Here is a 25,987-nt window from a genome sequence, read left to right as displayed (position 1 = left end):
TGGCGCGGAGGTGGTGGTGGAGGGCCTGAAGCACAAGTCTTGTGAGGAGCGGCTGAGGGAGCTGGGGCCGTTTAGTCTGGAGAAGAGGAGGCTCAGGGGGAATCTCATTGCTTTCTACAACTGCCTGAAAGGAAGGTGTGGGGAGCTGGGGGTCAGCCTCTTCTCACAGATAACCAGTGATAGGACTAGAGGGAATGGCCTCAAGTTGTGCCAGGGGAGGTTCAGGTTGGAAATGAGGAGACATTTCTTCTCAGAGAGAGTGATTAGGCATTGGGATGGGTTGCCCAGGGAGGTGGTGGAGTCACTGTCCCTGGGGGTGTTTAGGGATAGGTTGGACGTGGTGCTTAGGGACGTGGTTCAGTGGGTGACATTGGTGGTAGGGGGTCAGTTGGACCAAGTGATCTTGGAGGTCTTTTCCAACCTGAATGATTCTGTGATTCTTCCACTCCACCTTGCCTCCACCTTGCCTCCACCTTGGCGCAGGTTTTCAACCCGCACTTTGTTCCCCAGGTCCTCTCTTGAGTCCCCTCCTGCTGCATGCACCTCTCAGATACCTGCCCTTCACAAAGCCCCCCAGCCCCAGCTGGAAAAAAGTTTGTTTCTCCACACAGATGCTGAAATGGCATCAAAAAGGGCCGTAAGAGGTAAACCAAGGCAAGGTGGTAACTGACTTTATAGGAGTCTCTTGAAAACACGTACAAATAGGCTAACAGCACCAATGCATGCGAAAATAAAGTCTTCAGTTGCTCCTTCTGGATGCTGAAACAGCAGGGCATGATTTGGACTCCAACCAAGCTCCAGCTGTGCCTGACATGACACGTAGGAAAAAATAAGTTTTTACTTATGAAAAAAACGTGGCACTGTACATCAAATACATGAAACGGAGGAACTGTCATGGCAGAGCACAATGTGGGTGCCAAAGCCACGTCAACACAGACCTGAGGAACCTACTGCAGGAAAAAAAAGAAAAAGAATGGAAGGAGACAAATGGACAAGAATGGACAAAAAGAATGGAAGGAGAAAGTGCTATTTAATAAAGAAAAAAAATACTTCTGTAGTATTTTTGAAAAATCAGGAGTCTATACTAAGCTTCCATTTGGGAACACAGGTTGTTCAGCGATTTGTTGGACGTTGGCACTTGATTTTCTATTTTTTTTTCCATGACTTTGCTTTAAGCACTTCCACAATCCACGATTTGCAGATGCTATACTTGAATTGATCGCGTACGTATCTTAGAAGCGTAGCAACACGTCTTTAAATTTGAGAGGGCAGACAAAAGTAATGGTCCCGTGCCTATATAAAAGGCATGGAGAGGGTGTTACAAGCTGAAAAAAAAAAAAAAAAACAGCAATGTGGCAGCACCTTATATCAAAACGTTACGCTTTGCACCAATTCTATAGTTTTGAGGGCCGGCCGGGTGCCTCACCCCCGGAGGCTGGCAATAGGGGAGGAGCCGCTGTAACCCCAGGGAACCCCACAGGACCCCCACAACCCGCGCGGCGCCTTTAAGCCCCCCCCCCCCCCCCCCCCCCAACCAGCGGGGCGCTGGGCAGGGCCTGAGGGCAGCGCCCTCACCGCCCCGCCGCGCATGCGCGCTGCCTCCGAGTTGGGAGAGGGGGGTGCGACCGCGGGGGCGTCGCGATGGCGGCCGCGGTGGGCCGCTCTTCCTCGGCGGGCTCCGCCGCCGTGAGCGAGCTGTGCCAGAACGGCCGCGACGCCTTCCTGGAGGCCTCGCGGCTGCTGCTGGCCTACGCGGACAACATCCTGCGGTGAGCCGGGGGCTGCGGGGGGGGGGCGCGGGACGGCGTGAGGGGCGTCGCGGGGCGTCCCGGTTGTTTTGGGGGTGTTTGGGGATAAAACCACCAAAAGGAGGTGCTGGGCATGGGTTTGTTTATATATGGGTGTTATATGGGTATTATACGTGGCTATAAGTGCCTGCGTTGACCCTGAGTGTGCAAACGCTTAAGCGTCTAAAACCTGAGTATATTTAACCAGTCGTATTCCTTACTTCGTTTTCTGTTCCTTTCCTCGTCGTCCGACTTGCCAACGTTAGTGTCAAGAGTTAATTCTAGCCGAGTTTCTGCGAGGGGCATCTCCGCGGTATGTGTGCCCAGTTGACCTTGGTGTTGTCTGTGGGCACCTCAGGATGTATGGGCAGCCTCTCGGTCTGTACCTGGTTTGTCTGCCGCTTGTAAAAGCTGCGCTGTCAGAAGCGGAGACGCCACAACGGGTCCTGGGATGACTCATCATAAAGAAGCGAAAGAAGAAGGTTTACAAGAGTTGGAAGACAAGAGGGGAACTGAGAGGAAGCCCAACAGATCTCCAGGAAGCAGAGAGACCACGCTAGTTTCACCCCAGCACCAGGAAGTGTAGCATGGCCTCTGTGGTGGGCCTGAGATCATCCAGCATCAAGCGGAGTGCAGTTACAGCGCTACGGGGAGGGGTGGGCCTTGAAGCGTCACTGCAGACTGAGTGCTGCTGGATGCAACTGCAAAATACGTATTTATAAACTTCAGGTGCAAACTAAAGTTTGCAACCAACTTGTAACGCTCAAAATTCAATGCAGAAGGGCATGAATTAAGTTTAAGCTTAAGATACCTTTCATATACTGCCTAAATGTTGTAAATGAAACTGTACTTAAAAAAAATTCTCATGAACGACTAAAGCTGCATAGTGCAGTTACCCAGCTTCTTAGTGTTTACTTAATTTGCAAACGTAATTAAAACTTTCAATTTCTTCAGGAATCCTTATGAAGAAAAATATAGATTAATTCGGATTGGAAATCCAGCATTTTCCACGAGGCTGTTGCCTGTCAGAGGAGCAGTTGAATGTTTGTTTGAAATGGGATTTCAAGAGGTGAGTATAAACTAGTTATTTCAGATGTTTTAATTGGTTTACACGCTAAAATTGAAAATTGGATACCTTCTTCTATCTCAGTTGCAAGGCACTAGTTTTCAAGCCAATTGCTATTTTCTTAGTTTAATTTCAAGCCTTGTTCACAACTACCAGTGGTTAACCAACGGAAAACTTTGGTGAGGCTACTTCAGAAATCCTGATGGAGTGAGAGCTAAACCGATCTGTGTAAGATTGGTTTTCAGCTGCTCAGGCACCCTCCTAGTTCACTTAATTGTCAGGTATATTATATACATGGTCGGAATTGAAGGGAAAACCCCCTATTTTATATACAACCTACTATTACATGGACAACAAGCTGCACCCTCAGGCTGTAGTTTCCATATTATAAACTTACATACCGAAACTGTCATCTGGATGAAAAAAACAATCCTGCTTTTCTGCTGCTTGTTCCCATGACCGACAGGGCTTATCTAACAGTGAGATTGAAAGTACTTCTTTTGTTATTTTAAGGAGACTAATTTTTAGCCAATTCACAGTGCGTCTGCACAAGTACTAGCGTTGTCATGACAGCAGTGGAGGGCAACAGACTACTGAAGTAGTGGCAGGGTGGGACTTAGTTATAACTGAAATAGTTATGAAACTACATCCTAAAATAGTCTCAAGTGAATCTTGATTCTGTTGCTTCATAAAACATGTATTTCAAAGATTGCTTCGCGTGCTAAAATAGTCCCCATCTTGGTATATTTTAACTCCAAAGCTTGTTGAGCTAGAAGCAGCCTTTGTAATTACAGCAGTGTTGGGGTGAAAAACCAGCTCTCAATTAATGGTGCAAAGATACTGCTCTAGCTTTGCTTTATTTTGTCTGCATGCATATGTAAACCATGGCATGAAACTGACATTATTTAGTTCTGGCTGTTGTGAGACCTCTGCCTTCTGTTCCGGTGAAGTCAATTATTTGTCTTAAAGTTAATAAATAAATAAATGTATGCTGAAAGAGATGGTGACTGCAGAGAAGAGAAATGGGTCTGTGGATTTACTCCTATGCTGATGCTCAGGAGATGGCTTTTAATGATGTGTTTTAGTCAAGAGGTAGTCCATGGAGCTAGTGAAGCACTCAAGCAGCAATAACATAGGCATTTTAAACGTGTCATAAAGTACTACTCCCACTTCTGTCCAGTCTTTAAGAGCATCTTGGCTCAGGCTTCTGGTTATTGTGCTGGTTGAGGCTAAAGTTCAAAAACTTCTGTTAACTGTGTGTTCTGTTTGAATGTGATAGCTAAAAATGTTCACTCGTTTGTCTGCATAGTAAGCTAAATTACTTAATTTAAAAAAAAAGACTCCTCTGGATTGGTACATTCCATTCAATCTTGTAATCATAAGAATCATTGAAGTACTACATCTGCAATGGCAGGTGACCTAAGGTAACGGTGCAGATAAACACATTACTTGGTATAATAAATAGAAGTGCTATAGCATTGGAAACTGAAAGTTTTAAACTATGAATGTTTCAGGGTATTTATGTTTTTAGTAACGCATTTCTTCATGTTAAGTGCATTGCAACTGATTCCGTTCTAATTACTGATCTTCTGTTATTGTATTGTCACCGGTAATCATGTTGCAATCAAAGATAGGAGCCCAAAAATCAAGCAGATATAAATAAGAATATTTCTAATCTGAAAACTTACAAAAACTAAAAAATGCCAGCATAGAAGACAGTTACAGTGGGTGCCGTTCTAGGGGCTTCTCTGAACATTGGCTATCCTCCTGTGTTGCCTAGTGTTTCACTGCTGTCCTGTAAGAACTGAGCATTTGTTTTTCATTTCTGTTGCTGCTGCTTGCTCTGCTAAACAATAATTGTGTTGTTCATGTGTGACTCTGCAAAATAAGTTGCTTACAAAATTATGTTATTATGAGAGCTTTTCCTCTAGACCAACTGTAGGTACTTATCTAATAGCTTCTGCTGTGAGGGACCTACAAGTTTTTGATGTAAGGAACCTAATCTGAACGCCAAATCCTGCCAAACCTTAGCATGCTAACTTCCAGTTATTGATGCAACTGTTAGCAATAGCAAATACAAACCAGCGACTAGCTTAGACCTACGTTAACTGCTGAATTAATTTGTCTGAATTTCAGGGAGAAACTCACCTGATTTTCCCTAAGGAAGCATCGATTGAGCAGCTACGTAAAATCAGAGATCTAATTGCTGGAGAGAGGAGTAGCAGACTGAATGAGTCGAATCAGATCCATAGACCAGGATCCTCTGAAGCTGTAGCCAGCACTCAGACAGCTGCACATCAGCCTTCAAGACCTGCTGACCCCGTTCGTGCCCCTGCCCAGCAGCAGCTGGAAACACCACTTGTGCAATCTCTCGAAATGGTAATTACTGCCTAAAAGCTTTGTAGGAACACTAATTCTGAATATAATGATTGAAGAAGTCAGCTGTTGGAATGGATTGCTCAGGTTCTGTAGTCTCCAAACTCGGAAGTTTTCAAGATCTGACTGGATAAAGCCCTGAGCAATTTGGTCTGACCTTCTAGCTAACTCTGCACTGAGCAGAGGACTAGATTAGTGGCATCTTGTTATTTTTGAATGTTTTCTTCAGTCTCTATCCAACTTCAACTTGAAACATGCTATAAATGGAATATTAGCAAGAGACTTTGTTGAAGATGTCCACAGATGTGTGTCTTACTGAGCAGGGTGTGACAAAAAACAAAATGAAAACATTTTGTATTGGAAGGGAGTAATGTGGGAGAGCACAGAGGCAGGGGGAAGGAAGCTAAGACAAGGTTGTATGCTGTGTTTGGTAGTTGTCTTGTGCTTCGGTTCTTTTGTTGGCTACCAGACTAACATGTTTATAATTGTTGATGTCTCAATTCATGCGTTATGACCTGTGTGCATAGCCTGTGAGGGCTCTCTTTATTCATGCACAACTGTTTTGAGAGACAGTAATTTGGCCAGGCAAAGACAAATATATAGTTAGTTAAGCTGTGTTTCCCTTGTGCAAGAGATTGAGATGAAGTTCATGGCCGAGATAGAGAGAGGGGCAGAGTCCTCATTTCATCTGATGTTACTTGGCCTGATGGGAGAAGACTCTTAAGACCTCATATTACTTTGGAAAACAAAGCGGCTGTACTGTTTGATAGAAGATTGAAGGATTCTTTGGCTTAACCCTAAAGAGTTTTCTCCTTTACAACCGTTGTTACTTTGGTCTTAATTTGGTGCAAGATGGATCCTTCCAAAAGCTTACTTCTTATACATCCTTCAGCAGACTTTGTCTCTTTTTAAATGATATGAGCAATATGTTGTTGGATGTTGAACTGTCATGCTGTTCCTTCTCAATACCTATTCAAGATCAGAAGCAGAGAAATGGCAAAGCATTGGTTCAAGTGAATAGATGCAATGACTGGGTTTATTTTAGTATTGGTTTGTCTGCTTACTGCATGTTACTGCTTCAGCCCCTTCTGCAGTGGTGGTTGGAAGTGACGGTGCAACTTCACTTGCTGAAGTACTGGTCCATACATTCCTCTAGGCTTTTTGAGATTCAACATGGGTGACGAGACCAAACTTACACAGTTTAGGAGCAGCTCTATTAGAACTCTGTATTTCTGTTGATCTCTTCAGGGAGTTACACTAACAGCTCTCTGAATCTGTTAAATTCTGTCTGTATAGTCTGTGTTGATTAGAAGGAAGTCCATAAAGGACCTTCTGCCTGTGACTTGGCCACTTTGTGTGCACAGGAATAGGTGTTTGTTTTTCAGCAAGCAGTATTATTTTTGTATGCACTGCTCTCAGATCTCAGAGAGATTTAGCATGGTTTTTATAGTATGAGCAGTTTTATTTCTTGCAAGTGTGTTGCACCTATGATTCATGGGAGTCTTGCTAAGCAAAGGCAAAAATAGATTACTTGACCCAGCACAGGAATATTCCTAAATAGCACTGTTCTAGGGGTCTAACCTGTTATTTTTCCTTGTCTTTGGCTCTCTTGCATTTGTTACTGTAAGACATTCTTGACTTTAGGAGCAAGGAAAGCTCTGGCTAGTTATTACTGTAGTGGATGGATTGTGATCCCTTCCTGGACGATATGGTGATTAAGAGGAGGAGAGAGATGTTAGTTAACCAGGCTAAAGACTGAAGCATGATCTATTGCTAGAGAAAAGGAAATTCAGCAGTATCACAACTTCTTCCCTGTGTATGTCAGATTCTTGATTTTTAAAGTCTCATTCAGTTTTCTGTTATCCCCCTTTAAAGGGAACTAAGTAGCTTGTTAACTACTTAGTAACTTAGCTAGCTAACTTTTTAGATATGTTGAACTGGAAGATACACCCAGGCACATGCTACTAAGTGACACTTAGGATAACAGACTGAAGAAGCCCAGGTCATGTATTTTGATTTCTACTGAAATAAGGTCACAGGGCTCTATGTTCAAAACTGGATCAGAGTTGATCTGAGAGGAAGTAGAAATAGACGAGCAGTGTTCATGAATAATAGAGTCCTGTGAACTGGTTCATGTGGTGTAGCAGTGTCCAGGAAATTGAATGAATTACAGATTCTTTTGTAGATTTCAGGTAGAAGGTGTCTAGAAGGAGAAAAAAGAATCAGGGTTTTAAAAAAAAAAAAGTCAAACTTTTTTAGCAGAGGTGTCTTTTAAAATTCCTCTTCTCCCTGAATCAATACACTTTTTTATTAAGGATACTATTCAGAGTGCTCAGAGATGACAAGTTGGCTTTATGGCTTGGGTGGTGGTGTTTGTTGCAATTTTTGATATCTTTTCACATTTATGTTGTTAAAAAGTAAATAATATAACTTGTGAGTATGGAATTGTGACTGATGAGCTAAAATAGGGGAGCTTGGTTTTTCTGGTTTAAGATGGAAGTTCATAAGCCATTTTATGACTGAAAATCCTTTTGCAGGCTGCAAATATCTTGAAAGCACTTCAAAGCAACTTTGAGCATGTGTTAGTATATGAGGATCCTTCTCTTCAGCAGAAAGCGTTAGCTTCAATTCCCCTCCAGCAATTGAAAGGGAAGGCTCAGAAAAAGTTATCACAAGCTACAAGACTGGACAAAGGTAACATCACCAAGTTGCAATGTGTATGAAACTAGAAATATCCTTTCAAACATTTGGGTGACACACCTACTGTGCTTCAGGGGTATGGATTTGGTCAGATGTCTGCAAGTTCCAAATGCTGTTTCTGAGATAGAAATGCCGTCTTACTCATCACTGATTTTCAAATTTTCTATTTTTTGCTTCTCATTTTTTTCTTTTTAAAATTATTTAATTTTTCTATTTCATTTGTGCCTATCCATCCATCCATTACTTGCTTTCATGTACAAATTCAGAATTCTTTATTTCCAAATTAGCAGCAAACGGTGGTAGGGAGGCAAACTGAGTGAGCGTTTACTGTTATAATCCTTATATCTAGAGTGAAATAACTACAAGAGGGAAGGGAGCTAGTTTTTTCTTTATCGTCATTGTTTTGAAGTTGTCAGAGTTTAGTTTTCCTGTCAGTACTATAATTCCAAATTCAGAAAAAAATGCAAAATGTTGTTTTTCTTTTTTTTTAAAATGATGTTATTAGAAAGATTTTTGCATATGACCTTTCCAAAGCACAACTTCATACAAAGAATCGTTGTTCTTGCAAATGCTTAAATGAATAACATTGTTCAAATGCAGCCCTTTTGGAGCAAGAATTGAAGCATAAGCATAAATCTTAGGCACTGATACTACAAATGTTTTTTTTAATAAATACGAATTTCTTCTGAATGTACTAAGACTTTGTCCATAGAAAATGTTATTTCGAACTAAGAGTTTTAGATTATTTCACCAATATAGTGAAATTATACAAGATTTTTTATTTTTTAAATAGGATTCCAAAGCCATATTTAGATTTTAAAAAAGAATCCTTTTTCTTGTGAATCTTTGACAGAATGTTTTGGAACAATTCAGCTTGCTTGATAGGGATGCTGTTGATTACAAACCAAAAATAAGCTGCTCTTATCATTTTTCTAAATGACTGTGATGTCTCATACAGCCACACTAACCTGTAATTGCATCTTTGGCATAAGTGAACTTTGAGAATGAATTTAATAGTAATTTTTCTTTTTTCATAAAGCTACACTAGGAAGTAGTACACCACATAAGCAAGTACAAAGCATTCTCATCCAGCACCCTACTACAATGCAATGGTAAAAAGACTTAGCAGTAAGAAATAAAAATGATTTAAACTCTTTAAAAAATAAATAAATAAAAAGGACAAATGTACGTCTTAGACCCTGCTTTGATTCTCTTGTGCACCCTGGTGCCAAAGCAAGGAAGGAAGGAGGGTGATGTTGTAAACATCAGAAGATGCTTCTTCCCAAGCCATCGAGCTGATCAATTCAAAATGGCTTCCAGGGCTTAATCTAGATGCAGAGGAGAAAATCACTGGGTTGTGACAGTTTGAAAGCATTTTTAAGAGCTTTATAGAGATGTTCCTTTGGAAATGGACTATGTATGAAATGTATGGCTAATTAGCCCTTTCAGTGTCTTTGGTTTGTTACTATATTAAGGCTGTCACCTGTGGGAACAACTGTTTGATGCTAAGTGACACTTGTTCTTCTCTAGAACTTTCCCTACCAGGCATCATAGGAGTTTGGCTCATAAAGACTGTGTTAGGAAAATTATTTGAGCAGAATACAAATTTTTTGACTGTTTTCCTGTACCACTTTCCATTAGAAAGACGGCTTGTGCAGTTGAAAATAGCTGCATGTTACAGCCAGCTGTTTTCTGTTCAAATAGATGACATTTGTCATTCTTTCCATGCGATGTTTGCATGCAGGGCCTATTTTACAAACCAGAAGAAGAATATTCATATGATACCAGTTCTATTTTCATAGACAGACTCTGGTTTATGTGTTGCTGTCCAAGAAAAGAACATAGCCAGTGCTCAGAATCCTCTCATTCTGTTCTTGTCAGGAAGTTCGAATGCGCAAGCATGTTCATTTTATATGCAGTAACTCTTTGTCAGAATGTTTCAGCACAGACGTTTTGCACATACAATACATTAAAATTTCCGTTGTTATGTAATTATAAGTCAGTCTGAAGTCTCAGGTTTTCTTGCTTTGATTAACAGATTATCTTCTCTAATGCTCTTCATGTTCTTGGCAATGTGTGTTTAATAGTTAGGGGCCCCTAGTCTTCCATACCAGACAAAACTTTAGAGGAGGATGTGAATTGAGCTCTAGATGAATGAAATATACATCTTCATCTATTCCTTCTTCACCATCCCGAAGAAGAAGCTAGTGCACAGATCTAGTCAAACTTCCTTTTAAACAACTTTTTTGTCTTCATATTTTCATATAGTCACAATGCAGACAGGTCTGACTTAAGCAAACTGCAGTCATAATAACTGGGTATTAAATACTGATGATTGCGGTGTGGCCTGGATGGTGGAGTTAATAGGAAGACTTACTTTATGAATCTGAGGACTCTTTCTCAGATCACTGTGGGCATTGGAGCAGAATGTACATTTAAAGACTCTAAGGAGTTAGAAGGGATGGATCTCTTTTAGAAGACTGAATTTAATAATTTGTTAGGTAAAGTGAGGTTATTTCTAGATGGTGGAATAGCAACAGTATAACATGTATACCTGTTGTGAACATAGGTCAAAAGGTCAGAAGAGTCTAGCGTGTACTAATGTGGTAGAATCAGAGTAGAAAAATAGTGACGTCCTGTGTCACCTTGAGTGAGCTGACAAAGCTATTATTTGCTGAAGTTATAAACAAACTCATCTTTGTTTACATGGCATTTGTACATTTTCTTCAGTATTTAAGCTGGATAGACTGCTACTGGTGTCTGATTATTTGAGAGTATGAAATAAAAGCAACTGTTACTCATAGTTTAGTAGCAAAGAATGAGAGAAGAATGTTTAGGAGCAAAAAAATAATTTGTATACTATCTCTTCCATAGTCCTAGAAGAATATGAGGGGAATGAGGGAAGTTCACCTGGCTTCACTGTATATCTAACTTGTTTTTCTGAGAATTTCCTAATTCTTACTCTAGCTGTAGTGTTCAGTAGTGCAGTTTTTTGTTGTTGTTATTTAAATATAGTTTGCCATTACTCAGTCTTCAGAACTTAGATTTTTCATTCTGGTGTTTTTTAATCAACCCATGAACCTTCGTTTTACGAGATTTTTAAAATATAATAAGGCCCCAGGAGACAGTGATCTAGGTAGATACTGAAAAGTTTGCTGAATTATTGTTTTGCTATTTGATCTAACTGTGTGTTGTGTAAATTTTACAGGTGCGCATGTGAATGAAGAGGACTTCTTGTTGTTGGAGCTCTTGGACTGGTTTAAGAATGACTTTTTTCATTGGGTAAATAGTCTTCCTTGCAGCAGGTGTGGTGGGCAAACAGAACATAAAAGTGACAAGCTGACACCGACTGATGATGATCTAAGGTGGAATGCTAGTCGAGTGGAAAATCATTACTGTAACCAGTGTCAGTTCTGTAATAGATTCCCAAGGTGAGCATACAAAGATTTGCTTTGTTTTTTTCTTGTCTTTCACGAAACAGCTATACATTTGTGCATTTTGTTCACAAGTGTTGTTACATGAAAGATTAGAGAGGCCTTTTCAAGCAACATGATAGGATGGTTGATGAAACAGCAGTCTATCTTTAAGATTAGATAGATAGACAATCATGATGTAAAGATTTTGAAAAGTGAAATGTGTTTTCCATTCTGTTTTTTTTTCACCTCTAGGTATAGTAATCCTGAGAAACTTCTGGAAACCAGATGTGGACGCTGTGGCGAGTGGGCTAACTGTTTTACACTGTGCTGCAGAGCTGTAGGGTTTGAAGCCAGATATGTCTGGGACTGTACAGGTAACAGTATTACAGAATGTACTAATACAAATTATTCAAAATGAGGTTATAAATTTTATGGTTCTAAGGTTATATTAGCCTATAGGCACCATGTAAAGCTATGCAGTCCAGCTAACGAAGAAATATAAATTGTTTCTTCTCGTGCCTGAGAGATGAAAGACAGTTCTGCAACTAAGGTTAGATGCCTGACTTCAGTGATAATCTTTGATAAAATCAAAGGGAACATGATCCTAAGATATTCTGCATTACTAGTAGAGAGAATCTATCCCTATAATTCATTGTTCACTTTCCACCTTTCTTATGTAGATCATGTATGGACTGAAGTATATTCTTCATCTCAGAAAAGGTGGCTTCACTGTGATCCCTGTGAAAATGCCTGTGATAAACCTCTTCTCTATGAAACTGGGTGGGGAAAGAAGCTCTCCTACATAATTGCGTTCTCCAAAGATGAGGTAGGAATAGTGGTGCTTTTTTTAAAAACAAACAAACAAGCTTACCCTGAGGCAAGCGTGTGAAGTAACGTGATTCCCAGAATTATTAGGGGAAAAAAAGTACTTTTATTAGCTAGCTTCTTTATTTAAAGCCAGACATATGGGAATTTTGTTTGCTTTATTTTCTTCTTCAACTTGTGCTTGAGGTTGTTGATGTCACCTGGAGATACAGCTGTAAACATAAAGAAGTACTCACTAGAAGGACAGCGCTTAGTGAAGCTATACTACGTGAAACAATTAACACACTCAATAGAAAGGTATGTAGCTTTTCTTAAATAGGTTTCTTTAAGTGAAACATAAGTGTTTTCTTTGAATGTGAAGTTTTTGAACAAAGGAATGTGTTTTGTAACCTCACGGAAATGTCTCTGCTTTATGGAAAGTAAAATGTTGCTAATTGTAAGGAACTCATTTTGCACATGGTACTTAAGCAAGGTAGTTAAGAGTTGTTCACAGTGTTGAACTTATCTCAAATAAGGTAAAGAATGGTATGTTATCTCGTACCTTTTCAGGAATGTATGCGTCTATGTACATAAAATACATATTGATACATGTTGTGTGTATGTTTGTTTTTTTCCTTAACAGATTTTAAGTACATCTATTCATCAACAGATCTGGTAATAAACTACAACTGCTTTGTAACTACATGGACTCTTTAAAGGCAGTTGTAATCAATAATGCTATAACTTGGAAAGCAAATTAGGCCTACGTTTCCTGTTAACTACAAATACTATTGTTTCCATTACCTTTTTTTTTTTTCAGGGTCTAGAAAGTTGTGAGGGGGAAATGATTCACAGGTTCTTTCCTAAACTTTCAAAAAGTGTTGATAACATCAGTAGAATTTTGGCTCAGAGCCACATATACCAATCATTAATGTACCCAAACCAGTACATGGAGCCATTTGCACCTGTATGTTACAGTCACAGAACCCGAGTGCACTTAGTATCTATCTCTCTGCTAAACTTTTTTCCTCCCTTCTTATTGCAGGATAAACTTTTCTTGACTCAATATACTAGAATCCCACAAAACATTGAACCACCCTTACAGTTCAATTTGTGTCCCCACTTCCTTCCAGGGCTAATTTCTCTGCACAGAAACATTAGTTCCTGTGACAGAGTAAAGCTGATTGCTTAATAAACACATTATTCCTTTTTAGAGACCTGCTGGCTTGAGGGTTGTAGTCACATGCTGTGAAGAGCTGAGCTGGACTCATGATTTCAAGCCCTGGCTTTAAAACTTCCATCAGTAATGAAAAATCAGTCATGCAGAGTAGAGCACAGACAAGGCTGACCACAAATTAACAAAACAAAATGAAGTGAAGGATCAGAAATTCAAGTTGAGGAACATGTGCACTTTGTGAAGGGTTGTAGGAATTTAGTGAAGTCCTCTGATCGTTGAACCCTTGCTGCTACAAAACTGATCTAAGAGGCTTTTAATTCTGGTCAACTGGAGATAGCAGTCAGTCACCAGCTTCTTCTCCACCACTTGAAGAAAACCTTGGAAATGGGGTGCTGGTTCAAGACTGAGCATTAGCCGATACTACTGATAGAGACTTAGGAGGAAGAAAATTAAAAATACAGTGGCAGTATTGATGGAATGAGGAAAAGACTGTACAAATGACTCATGGGCTGATTTGCCTGACCACCTCCTTATATCAGTGACGTTGCTGTAAGATTGTGCTCTGTTTCACTTACAGAAGCATAGAGAACTCCAGTAAAAATGCGTTGCCATCTCCAACAGATGGTGCTGCATGTTGGTCTGATTCTTACTTCTATCCACCTTCTTTATAGGTGCAGCTCATGAGCTGACATGAGCACTTTTCAAACAAGAAAGAACAGGTGCTCTGGTAATTTTTTAAAGGAAATTTTCATTAAAAGCTGAGTACAAGGAAGAAAGCTATACATGTGCTTCCCAAACACCCCTGGGTTTCTCTACATGTGGAAAATCCCAGACCTTTCTTCTCTATCCTGCATGCTTTCCCTACTCCTTTCAAGTATTATTGAGTCTGCCTTCTGGATCTAACAGAACACCTTTGTCAATCGCTTTTAATGGTGTCTTATTTTGATAAATTACCCTCCCTTTCTCCAAGCTGAGTGATACTCATTCTCCTCCTCCTGCCATACTTTCTTTTGCCCAGTAGCTGTTCAGGATATGTTTGACAGGGTTAATTTAATTAGTGTCTGTAAGTAACTGCTATTAGTCTCTATTCTTTTGTCTGTTATAATTGAAATTGGGTTTCCAGGGACTAGAGGTCATCTGCAATCAACTTGCTTGAAGAACAGTTTTTGTTTCTGACTTTTGTCCTAGTCCAAGGACCTTTTCTGAAGTTCATACTACGGAGACAATGCAGTGGTAATCAAAGGGCCATTAAGAAATGGCTGGTTGAGGATCTCCAGGGCGTATTCAGTAGCGTCTGCTGTCAGTGGATGACTAAGGCAGCTCATTGATGGAAACATCAGTATGTCTTATAGCAGGTTTCCATTACTCCAGGTCTCCATTGCATTTCCTTCACTGCAGCTTATTCAGCAGATAGTTGATGTAGGTTGAGGCCAACATCTAACTTTCCCTTTTCCAATCATCAACTAGAGTATGGCTCTTCACTTGGAGGGGCTAGTCTCAGTATCTCTTGATGCAGAACTCCAACACAGCATCTTTCAAGTTCAGTTCCTCTAAGTTACAGCTGAAGAGAAGCACAGTATACAGTACACATTATCGCCTTTGCTGTGATGTCAGTGAAGACAATCTATGAGGTCAATATTTTTGCTTTCCTGTGTAAAGAGCAACTGCTCTGATTGTTATTTCTCTGCGCGTCTCTATGTTTAGTGGCTAAGCGGAGACAACACACCAATTTAAAGGATGTTGTATGTCTGTCACTGTTAAATGGAAAAGGGGCATAGGTAGTTTAATCTATTCAATACATGATTTTGCTTCTCAGAATTACTGTGCATTTTATTTGGGTCAGGCACTCCTGAATGGGTGCGTAGCCAGCCTGCTGATTACCTAGCACCTGCTGTCATTCTGTACTACCCTATCACACCTTGACTACAACACTCTTCTTTGCCTACTTTGTATGGGCACTGCCAGGCTCTAGTCCATTATACATCACCTAACATAGAAAGAGGAGGGAGACCTCGGAGCTTTCCACTGCCTTCATTGGAAAGTGATGGTGGGGCAGGGAAACAAATGATTTTATTTGCTCCAGAACCAGATCTATTTTGATTGTAATTGTGAATGATTATTGCTATGGTCAGGTCAGCTCTTAAGAGGAGGACTAATAAATTAGAGATAAAACTGGAGCCATCTTGGGGTGATTGATGTGAGATGAACCAGCATCCATGTTAATGGTTTGACATTCAGTTTCAATCCTCAAGTTATCTGTTGCTTACCCAGCAGTGGGTCCACTTAAATTGCAGGTTATCAGCAGTCTCCCAAAAGCATAGAGTTCTCAAAGAAACGCGAACAGCATGTGATGCAGAAATTATTTTAAAGCTGCAGTTCACAACCCCTCTTCCTTCCTATTCCCTCTGTCTGCCAAAGAAAGGCAGAGTCTGGGCATGCATGTAGAGCACAATGCCTTAAGAAGAAACAAAAGCAGGAAGTTTAAGCCTTTAAGCCATGACAGTGTATAATGGAGTTCTTGTAATCCATTTCAGTGCACCAGTGCTACTGACAAGAATATCACTTACAGGAAATTTAGTAACAGGTTTTCCCAGCATGTTCACTGTTGATCTCTGCAGAGTCGAGGCGTTACACATCTTAGCTTACTGCTGGCATTTATATGCAAGAGTGGGTTGGGAGGCGTGAGGGGAGGGAGCAGTGACACGAATTTGCATACTTGTACACTACAGTTGAGGAACTCCCTAATTTCTTGTGTCATACATAAAAGGCCTGTTTTTGGAAACACTCCTTTTGTGCAAAAGCTCTCTGTTCCTCTGACAGCTTTTTCAGATACTGTTACAACAGATGCAAAGCAAGGGTAACTAGTTCTCAGTGTGGCATCACCAGTATCAGTGGTGATAACCCCTGACACTGGGATTCCCTTCCTCAAAGTGGCCCAAAGAGGATTGTAGAGTGGAATTAATAACTTGGGGTAAGCAATATCAAAATTCCTCTGAGCTGGAGTGCATCTGTAGAGCTGCCTATGGATACCCAGGTGCCTAGGCAAGTGTCAGGTTCAGGAAGGCCTGGTATTTCACAGGGAAGTGCTGGAGTCACTGCTCATCATTCATTAGTGCAGTTGTATTTCCTCTTTGTTATGTTAGAATTGCTAATTGGCAACTGGAATTCATGCGACTGAAGTTATTTCTCATCATATCTCCATATCTACTTTCCTTTATCCAGTTCTACATTGTTTTCTGGAACAAAGGCCCTTCCAATGCCTGTTTTCTGATCCCTAGTAGCAAAAATTTCTGGGCTCAGGACTGCTTTTGACATGACTGGAATATTTATTGGCCAGAAGTTTTAGGTCTTAATGGGCTGAGTGTGCATGTCTTGTCTGATCACAAAAGTGGAAAAGAAAAGCCATGTACATACCCAGTCTTGAACTTAACTTTCCATCCCTGTACAGGTATACCCTACGAAGCTCAGGAAAAAGGCTTTACCAATTATCTCTGTATATTTGATGTGAAAATTGTGGAGACTAAACCCCAGCCTGCTAGTGATTTTTTTAAATGTATATAAAAACATACCCCTTGTTTTATTCGTGTGCCCAAAGAGTGTGTCATGTAATTTTTTTCTTCTTCTCTAAGGTTTGCTTAATTTGCCTGGAAGTATGACTTTTTTTCCCTTAGTTTTCTGGTATCTGCAAAAATAGGAGTGTCATAGTTTATTTGTGATAGAATCAGTCACTGTGAATTAATTCTTTCAGGGACCAACTGAATCTTTTGTTTGGATTTAATCACAAAACCCAGACTGCTGCCAGCCATATCACTCCACCTTAGAGAAGAAAAGTTTGACCCAATAATTATGTTTGCTTACTTTTTCCCCAGATAATACCAAGAACATCTAAGGTACAAAATACATATGAATAACTAAAAAATATGCTATGGAAGTATTTTACCATCCAAGCAAATACAAACATAGCACAAACCTTATTTTAAAATAAATCCACACAGTTAGTGCATGAAAATTCACAGAAAAAGCACCTAAACACCACTGTCAAATAACTGTACAGTTATGACTGATTTATGTTTGCACATGTGGAATAAAATTAATTTTTCTAACAGTCATTCTAAACTTTAAATGTTACTGTTTTTTCTTTTTTTTTTTTTTTTCCTGCTGGTGTCAGTCTAGAGCAGAATTAAAAATAGTGTTTTTTTTTTTTCTGAACTCTTTACTTTTTTTCTTAAATGTGTTTTCAGAGACAACGATCCCTGGCAGAAAGCAGAAAAAGAGAGCTCTTGCAAAGAACAATCGTGGAGCTTGTTGAGTTCATTTCTCCTAAACCACCTAAACCAGGAGAATTTGGTGGAAGGACTTCAGGTTCAATGGCTTGGCGAGTAGCCAGAGGTGAAGCTGGTTCAGAGGTATTTAACTTTTCCACTGGTGACCATCCTAGCTCTAGAGGTTCTGTGACTATGGCCTGCAGAGGAATAGTGCTTCATGAGTCAGTGTTAGGTAAAGATTTTGTTCAAACAGTGGAACTTGGAAAAGCATTAGGTGCCAGTTTGAGAGTTCGGTAGAGGCACACAAGAAAGTTTTGAGGACTTACTGTAGTTTATTGATTCAAAAAATGTTTGACAGTAACTGAATCCCATGAAAGTGTGTTTTGCACTTAAAAGTTGATTTAAAAATATTTTTTTTCCTTTCGATTACTTATGATGTAACAGAACTAGGAAGTTTTAAGGCAGTTCGAAGCTGTTGGGAAAACTTTTTAAATTGTGTACTCATATTACTAGGTTCTCTTGGTTAAAGCCTAGAAGAAGGTTTTGACCAGCTATTTTTGTTAATAAAACAATGCAGGAACAATTAAGATTGTGTGAACGGGACACGCTCTTAAATAAGGCTGAATGGTTTTCTTATCAATGTTTTTGACTATTTCAGAATGCAAGACTTTATTTTGAATTCTTATATGATAAGACAGTTTCCCAGAACTTCAGACATTTTTAGCTTGAGCTGGTATGTAAAGATGTGACTTAAACCATCACTCATTACATTGATTTTGTAGTGATCCTGTTATCTGGAATGATTGTCAACCCTAAATAGAAGTGGTTAGGTGAGATTAATGGGTTTCATAACATTAAGTTTCAGAAACTAAGAATTTCAGTTCTCTATAGCTTAGATTTGTTTGTTTTTTTTTTGCTGAAATTCATAAGAACAATGAAAAATCTTTTATAAATAAATAATTAAAAAGTAATCCTGTGAAGTTACAAAGTTTGTGGCTTACCTTTTTTTTGAAGTTGGTTTTGATTTTGAAGCTATTATGTATAAGCCACCTGTATATAGACTTACAGGCTTACATTTGGTATTCAAAATATCCATTTACCTGTTGATTATGCAAGAATTAGAAATACACTCGACATATAAGATTTCTATTCCTAACATGTTAATCTCTTTCCTTAAATTTACTTAGTTTGTTGTTTAATGATTTGCTTCTCAAACTAATTATGTGAAAAATTAAAACGTAAAAGTATTGTTCCTCTCTTTAAAAGGTGCAAGTCTATTGTCAGAAAGTAGTTTATTTTTTTTCAGAAATGCTTTTGTTCTGTGACCTCTTTAAAAATTAAGGTGTTTTTTATTTTTATTTTCAAATTTTATTTTCCCAATTGGCAGCAAAACTGAATTGGGAAATCATGGTACACTGATTAAAAGTCTTACCGAAATTCATTGGGGATTGAACGTGCTGGTTTTTTTTTTTGCCTTTTTCAGAAGAGAAAAGAAGTAATTTTTGTTCCCTCTGAAAAAGAGAAGACATCTAAACTCTTCCACCTCATCTACAATATAGTAGAAGATAGTTATATACGGATTTCCAATAATAATGAAAAAATAACTGGCTGGGAAGCTGGTGTTTGGAAGGCAGAGTCTATTTGGAGAAAGGTTGAAACAGATTGGAAAATGGTAAGGGTAACATTTATTAGAAGTGTTAAATCTACCATAAAAGTATGAGGATGTGAGTAAAATAGAAAATTCTTGCCCATGTGTGACATCAAAACCTCTCTTGGTGCCCATACAATTTAGCTGATGTTAGTAAATGTTACTGTTAAGCTTCAGAGAAGGTTGCCAGATGATTTAAGAAATTGGGAATAATTTTAGCTCGCCTTTCAGAAACGTAGAATCCCTGCTAGAGCACCAAATTTTAAAAACTGTTTTCCTTAATATGCCTTTGGGCAAACTTAGGATGTGTTGCTGTTTTATTGAAAAGCAATCCTTCTCTCCAAAAAAGTTTTTTATTTTTTTTTGGCTTAGGAGAATAGATTTATAGTGTGTATTATATCTCTTTGATGCACAGCCAGAGGAAGAAATTGTCATCTTAAACATTATGGTTCCATCTGCAAGAAGGCAAAAAACTGTCAGTTAGCCAGATTATTGTATACCCTGCCCAGACTCCTTCCCATCTGTCGGGACGCTGAGCAGCAGAAGAATCATATGCTCTAAATCTAGGAAGAAGAGAATTGATGCCTGTAGGATGGGAAAAGGGTCATTTACTAGCAAACAGCTTTTCCAGCGACAGCTCCCAACTGTGGAACTGAGCATTCCTGTCAGGGACTAGAGCATGTTATTGCTCTGTTACACTGTCATCCTACTAGCCTGAAAGGTCTCTGGCCAAACATTCGTACAGCTTAAGCAATGGTTTTCTTCCCAGTAATGAAAAATGGAGCAAGTGTAAAATTCTCTTCTGACATTTTCTGTTCTGGGTCTATACATAAATGACTTGCAAAATGCTATAGGAGAATAACTTAGAGAGGTTATTATCCCAAAAGAGAAGAAAAAAATAGAGAATAATATAAAAGATGTTACAGAAGAGTAGATTAATAGGAAAAGAAGGCAACAAAAACTCAGAAGAAGGGACATCTGTTTTCTGCCTCCCTAAGATCTGCTAAAAATCTGGTAGCACATTATATCTTCAGGTCTCCAATGATCAGTCATCCTCACTTTTGTAAGAAACATAGTCTTTGCAGTGAAACCAATTACAAGTCTGCTGTTCTGCTCAGCTCTACTAATCAGATAAAACAGAGGAACTGGTCTATAAGACCAGACAGAAAGTCTTTTTACCCTTGTGTTCAAGAGCTCCTCAGTCTTTCTGGATAAAGGATGAGAGAATGGCCTTGAAAAAATAGGAGCTCTATAGATCTAGGTATATCTCAGCCTTGTGGGTTAGAATATTAATTTTACAGGAATAGCATCCTGTAGAATGGTTTTGTATGAATCTAAAATGATTTTTTTCTTGTGAGTTGTTAGTGTTATGGGAGGTAGCCGAGGGAAAGGTTGCTTGGGGTTTGCACGTTGGTGTTTTTTTGTTTTAACTACTCAAGTACATCTAGTACGTACAAATTTGGAGTTTGGTTCAGCGGCAGTCCAAGAAATTCACCAACCAAAGGAGCCTTCATAAAATATTTTGTTTATCATTTAGTGTGTGATGAATGGAAAGTACATGTAAAAAGATAACTGTAGGCCCAGGAGTAACAGAAAAGTGCCTGTTGTGTTTTATGTCTTTGCCGTGTCATTGCAAAATGATTGAGATGGCATGTACCAATTGATCATCATAGTCAATCTGGTAGTAGCAAGATTACCTAGAGGTAGTTTGGCATCTAGTCCTCAAACAAGCAGACCACAATAGGTGGTGATAACATCGTAAGATCTGATATCCGTTGGTTTTAAAAGCTTGTCTTCTAGAAGGCTTCCTCCAATGGAAGAGAATTTGAATGAGATGAATTCTTTTCTGAATTCACGCTTTTTTCCAATTATACTGGAAAAACACTATTCAGGTGTAAAAGTTAGAGGAGAGTCAAAAAGACACAAATGGGAACTTGTCAGTTTCTGATTAAATGCTCGGATATTACAATGGAAGATGAACCAGGCTAACATGTTGGTTTTTATCCCTAACGCCTATGTTTAATGCATCTCATCCAAATAGTAATGAATGGGGAGTTTTGGCATCCTTACAAAAAAATGACGGTTCAGTGAGTTCTGATCAAGGAAAATCTCATGCTAAAAGTAGTTGAAGTACTTAAATACATGTGTGGAGATGAGCACTTTCATGAGCAGTAAGATTATATTCACATGAAAGCAGGTTATGTTGTTACATTTCCATAGGTAATCTTCAGGTATAACACCTCACACCTTTAGCATTTTCCAGCTTTCTTATGCATGAGAATTAACACTTTTGTGCCTGGTGCATAGTAAAATGAAAATTCTGATTTATTGTCTGGGAATGATATTTCTATACTAAGGTGAGATCTTAATAAAGCACGGTAATATGTTTTACTAAGATCTCATTCAGAGTTTTTATTTCCAGTTTTAAAATCTAAAGAGCTGCCTAAATTCACTCAGTATGACATTAATCACAAGTCTGGACATGTCAGAATTTTGGTGACAGTTTTCGTTACTATGGATTCCAAAAGGATTGTGGCTGGTTTGAGTCTTTAACCTGCAATGTTCATTATACGAACCAGATTTGAAAGTAGCCTCATGTTGAAAGTACTGCATATTACAAAAATCTTATAAGGATTCATAGTAACCCTTCAATGAATGTTGACTTATGAGCCTGACTCTTCAGCCACGTGATATTCAAAACATGTTTAATGTTGGACACATTAAATTATGCAAATCTCTAACAGCTCAAATAATATCAATACAGGATGTATATATGCATAGCATGTATGATTTACCTTAATCAAGACATGAAGTTCTAGGAGTGGTGTGCAGCCAGGAGCCACATCTGAAGAATCTAAATTACTCATTACAGTTTTCTTCATCAGCAATACTGAGCAACAAAAATTAAACTGAGGGTGGGGGCCTGTAGATTTATATAAAAGCCAGAAGTCTGCTTTATTAAAATAATAAGCGTAGATATTTTCATGGGTCAAACTTCAATGAGCATGTTGAAATAGATTAGTGGAGTCCTTAGTGAAGGGCTATGAATCATGTACGATTCCATAACTGTGGAATAGATTTAGGGGTTCAGAATGTGTGTATACAAAAGTGTGCTACAGTTTTAAATGTTCAGAGGCTTAATAAAGAATGGAAGTATGCGATCTTAAGATATAATATCCTTATTACAGTGATTAATCAGATGCGTGTTAATCATCACAGTTTTTTGACATAATGTCTGTCTTATTTCCACTTAGGTTTATTTAGCCAGAAAAGAGGGGTCATCCTCTGCTTCCATCAGCTGGAAGTTTGAATGCAAGTCAGCTGGTCTAAAAATAGAAAACGTTTCAATTAGGACAAGCAGTCAGACATTTCAAAGTGGAAGAATAAAGTGGAGAGTTTACTCTCCCACAACAGAAATTGCTCTCTTAGCAGGTAAGTGTGGAATTATATTATGCAGCACAAGTGTAATTGCAAATAAATAGTTTATATAGGAAGAGCACTGGGCAGATATTAATAATTACACCCAATGCACATTGAGTTTTCTAACTCGGTCTTCAGCAAGGTCGAGAAAATACTGTGTATTTAATCAAAACTGGTATTAAAAACTGGTACAAAACCCAAGTTGAGTAGTATACGCAACCCTACCTGCAACGCAGAAGAATTAGCAAAAACACAGAGAGGATAAAAGATATCTGTGTGTTTTACCAGGAAGGACAGATGTTTGTGTATGTGGTGGCTTCAGTCGTGACTAAGTCCTCTGAACATGAACAATAAACAAGTAATAACAAAAAATTGCCACTGTTTTTTTTCTGCTGCTGATAGATTAATGTGAGTAGTTATGACTCAGACCCTTTAACATTCATTAGAAGTTACCCTTTTTTATAAGCATTCTAACATTATATGCTGTCTGGAGCAGAGTTTTTTTTTTTAATAGTTTATCTTTTTCTTCCAATAGATAAAAATCTTTGCTCCTACTCAGATTTTTGTGGTGCAACGGAAGTTACATTGGAAGCAATTCTAAACGGAGGGGATGGTGAAACTGCATGGCAACACACACAGCTGTTCAGAGAAAGCTTAACAGGATGCGGAGAAAATTGCTTGGAGATAATTATAAAACTACTGACCTCTGAGAGCCTGAAATAAAGAGTGAAATAAATCATCTCTGGATTCCTTGAAGACACTATGTCATGGATACAACATGAAGACTTGGTTGGCAGTCCCCGCTTATCCTGTTGGCAGCTTATTTCCTGTTTCAATCCATCAGTTTAGCCAACTTGAAACTGCAGAAGTGTTGAATAGGTAAACATCACAATGAAAACCTTCTTCATTTTAAAAACACCAAAATTAAAGGATTGAATCATTAAAGTAATACCCTTTGCTTAAACTTTGAAGAAAGGAAAGCAGATTTTAGAAACCAAAACATGGTTGTAGGAGCACAGAGCAATTTTAATTTGAAGTTTTGAGGTTGTCTTGCTGATTTATTTTTTTTAATAATCTACGTCTTGGAAAAACAGTTTGAATTCCATTTTCTGGTTGCAACAGACGTTGTGATGATTTTAAAATATTTTAAAGAGTAATAGAAGCCTTAGACATTTTAAAAGAAAAATCTGATTTTTATGTAATAACCAGAAAAGCTGAAATAAGAGAAATATTGAAGCAATCTTAAAATAATATTGTTATATATCTAAGTATTAAACTTGTTTTAATACCTAGAAATGTTTGGACATATGATTATGCTAGGAAAATAAACTAATTTTGAAAGAAATATTCATTATGTACCTAAAATTTTGTCATGGCTTGTGATATGAAATTTAGATTTGAAAATGAATGAGAGCATCAGAATCTTTTTATATGCAAAAAAATTATTCATTATACATATTCTTTTATAATATAAATTCAAATTTATGCACCTTTTTACAGATTTATGAAGTGTATAGGTCGAAATAATTTTTTTTTAGCTATTGTCTTGAGGTGCTTTTAATACTGTTCTCAAATTTGATGCACAAGTGTATACAATTTTTCTGTTCCTTTATGCAATGTTTAAATTTCTTTGCATTGGATATAATAAAACTGCCACCCAGGAGATATCAGGTGTAGCAATGCTGTGAATAAAGTATGGGATGAATGTTCAGGTTAGACAGTCTTTATTAGAGAATTTGAGGAAGGCTATGTCTGGATTGTACAGGAAATTTTCTGTTGTAGGACTATAATGCAAAGTTTGGCTATAGTTTCATTTGAACATAAGTGAATATTAGGGATGATGTTCCTAAGGCCAGGGATTTTTAAGGCTTTTTTTTTCTGCACCCTGCTTTTTCTTTTGACCTTTCCAATCACTGTACTGACTTGAAATGATTGTCAAAAATCATTTGCGTTGAAATAGGTGTTTGCTGACTTTTCAACAAATTAAGTAAATATTAGACTGTTGGGTTTCATTAGGAAACTGCAAGTGCACAGTGATCATAGACACCAAAGTTATACTACAGGTGTCTTAAAGTAGTAGATTACAACAGCTCAGGAGTGACAGGATGATGTGTATGCTTTTCCCTCAGAATGTAAATTGACAGTTTATGAGAGAGGGAATAGAAAGAGAGAGTGTCACTCCCTTAATCCAGAGCAACTCAGTGGCAGGGAACTGTATGGAAGGATGTTGATCTACACTTGACAAATGCAAAGTAAATTTACCAGTCTCCATTGAAATCTCCTTCTGCTTTAGTTTCAGCTAAATGCTAGTTCAGAGATTTTGAGCGGGAACCTAAAAAAAGGATTACAGATTAATCTATATACTATGTTGGAAGAAAATAGACCAAAAAAAACAACTTTCAAAACCAAACTTTTTGTTCATATCCTGGTTTGATCTGAATGCTGCATGCAGAATAGCAACCACTAGTGGCAACACAAGAAATCATAGGAGTAATTTCGTACACCCCCAGGAACCTGATGGGGGAAGGAAAAAAGAGAAAAAGGAAATCTTTGAAACGTATGAAGGAAGTTCCTTGTAGGCAGTGTAGAGAGAAAACACAGAGTACAGGAACCAAGCAAACAATCTTTATATAATTATGTATTTGTGCTAAGATATAAGTAAAAATTATCTCATCTGATCCTTTGTGATAATCCATCACCTTTACTCATCTGTTATCCACAGAAGATTTTTCACGTAATAGGGATTATATTTTATGTCTAAACCGCATTATGTGCAACATCAGGAAATGTAGAGCACTAAGTATAAAGTATGTTTGTCTCCATAGCACAGTGGAATGAAAACAGATGGTAGGCAGCACATATGGCTGCCAGAAGCTGGGAACGCCCATTTGCAGAGTTCTTCCAGTTTAAAACAAAACAAGCCAAAACAAAGGAACACCAAGGGGAGCAGAGATTGTGCTGAGCAGATATCAGGATATCTGTCCTCTTCTCTACATTCACACTCCCCTTCTCTTTACATTTAGTTGCTTAAGCTAAAAATGGAAGTACACTACAAGTTTAGAAATTAGCGTGCCATAGTATTTGTCAAAATTTAGCATTTATTAAAGACATTTTTAAAAAAATCTCCAATTCCCACCATGGTTTCAAACCTCTGGTTTGCTCCTTTGAGCAGTTCAACAACTTAAAAAAAAAAAATGGAAAAGAAAAGTCTTTAGTTGTTTGGTACAGTTTATTCTCCTTTGCAGTTACTAATTTCAGGTAGCAAGGAGCCACTGGAGCAGAATGTTGAGACCTCCCATACTATTATATGGCACTTAAGAACAGCAAA

At 38.4% G+C, this 25,987-nt stretch overlaps 1 protein-coding gene and 1 long non-coding RNA gene across 6 annotated transcripts; one reads left to right on the top strand and one right to left on the bottom strand.

Annotated features, from left to right (window-relative positions):
• Positions 1-1,011: 1,011 nt before the first annotated feature.
• LOC121064976 lies at positions 1,012-2,855 on the bottom strand. Of its 2 annotated transcripts, none has more exons than XR_005816845.1 (2): positions 2,009-2,855; positions 1,012-1,325 (listed from the first exon to the last, which is right to left on the bottom strand). It is a non-coding gene; the product is annotated as an uncharacterized LOC121064976 (long non-coding RNA). The 2 variants fall into 2 exon arrangements; XR_005816846.1 differs by having other exon boundaries at positions 1,012-1,293.
• On the top strand, positions 1,560-24,329 carry NGLY1 (N-glycanase 1). Of its 4 annotated transcripts, XM_040547304.1 has the most exons (12): positions 1,560-1,769; positions 2,742-2,856; positions 4,990-5,232; positions 7,767-7,923; positions 11,138-11,360; positions 11,598-11,719; positions 12,026-12,171; positions 12,357-12,467; positions 17,568-17,732; positions 19,075-19,263; positions 22,494-22,671; positions 23,195-24,329. In XM_040547304.1, exons 1-12 carry the CDS (start codon positions 1,642-1,644, stop codon positions 23,380-23,382), a joined length of 1,965 nt encoding a protein of 654 aa, XP_040403238.1. In that variant the 5' UTR covers positions 1,560-1,641; the 3' UTR covers positions 23,383-24,329. The 4 variants fall into 4 exon arrangements, with proteins under 4 accessions (XP_040403238.1, XP_040403241.1, XP_040403242.1 ...); XM_040547307.1 differs by lacking the exon at positions 19,075-19,263 and having other exon boundaries at positions 1,579-1,769; XM_040547305.1 differs by lacking the exon at positions 12,357-12,467 and having other exon boundaries at positions 1,583-1,769.
• Positions 24,330-25,987: the final 1,658 nt, after the last annotated feature.

The sequence above is a fragment of the Cygnus olor genome, chromosome 2, assembly GCF_009769625.2.
Source record: "Cygnus olor isolate bCygOlo1 chromosome 2, bCygOlo1.pri.v2, whole genome shotgun sequence".
NCBI classification, from domain to species: domain Eukaryota; kingdom Metazoa; phylum Chordata; class Aves; order Anseriformes; family Anatidae; genus Cygnus; species Cygnus olor.
This window is presented reverse-complemented; position numbering and strand designations above follow the sequence as displayed.

Bases quoted from the DNA above. Each gene is read 5' to 3' on its own strand.
- NGLY1 (XM_040547304.1), top strand. From the start codon at position 1,642: ATGGCGGCCGCGGTGGGCCGCTCTTCCTCGGCGGGCTCCGCCGCCGTG. The intron at 7,924-11,137 runs GTAACATCACCA...TAAATTTTACAG, and splicing joins AGCTACAAGACTGGACAAAG to GTGCGCATGTGAATGAAGAG. The intron at 22,672-23,194 runs GTAAGTGTGGAA...TTCTTCCAATAG, and splicing joins AGAAATTGCTCTCTTAGCAG to ATAAAAATCTTTGCTCCTAC.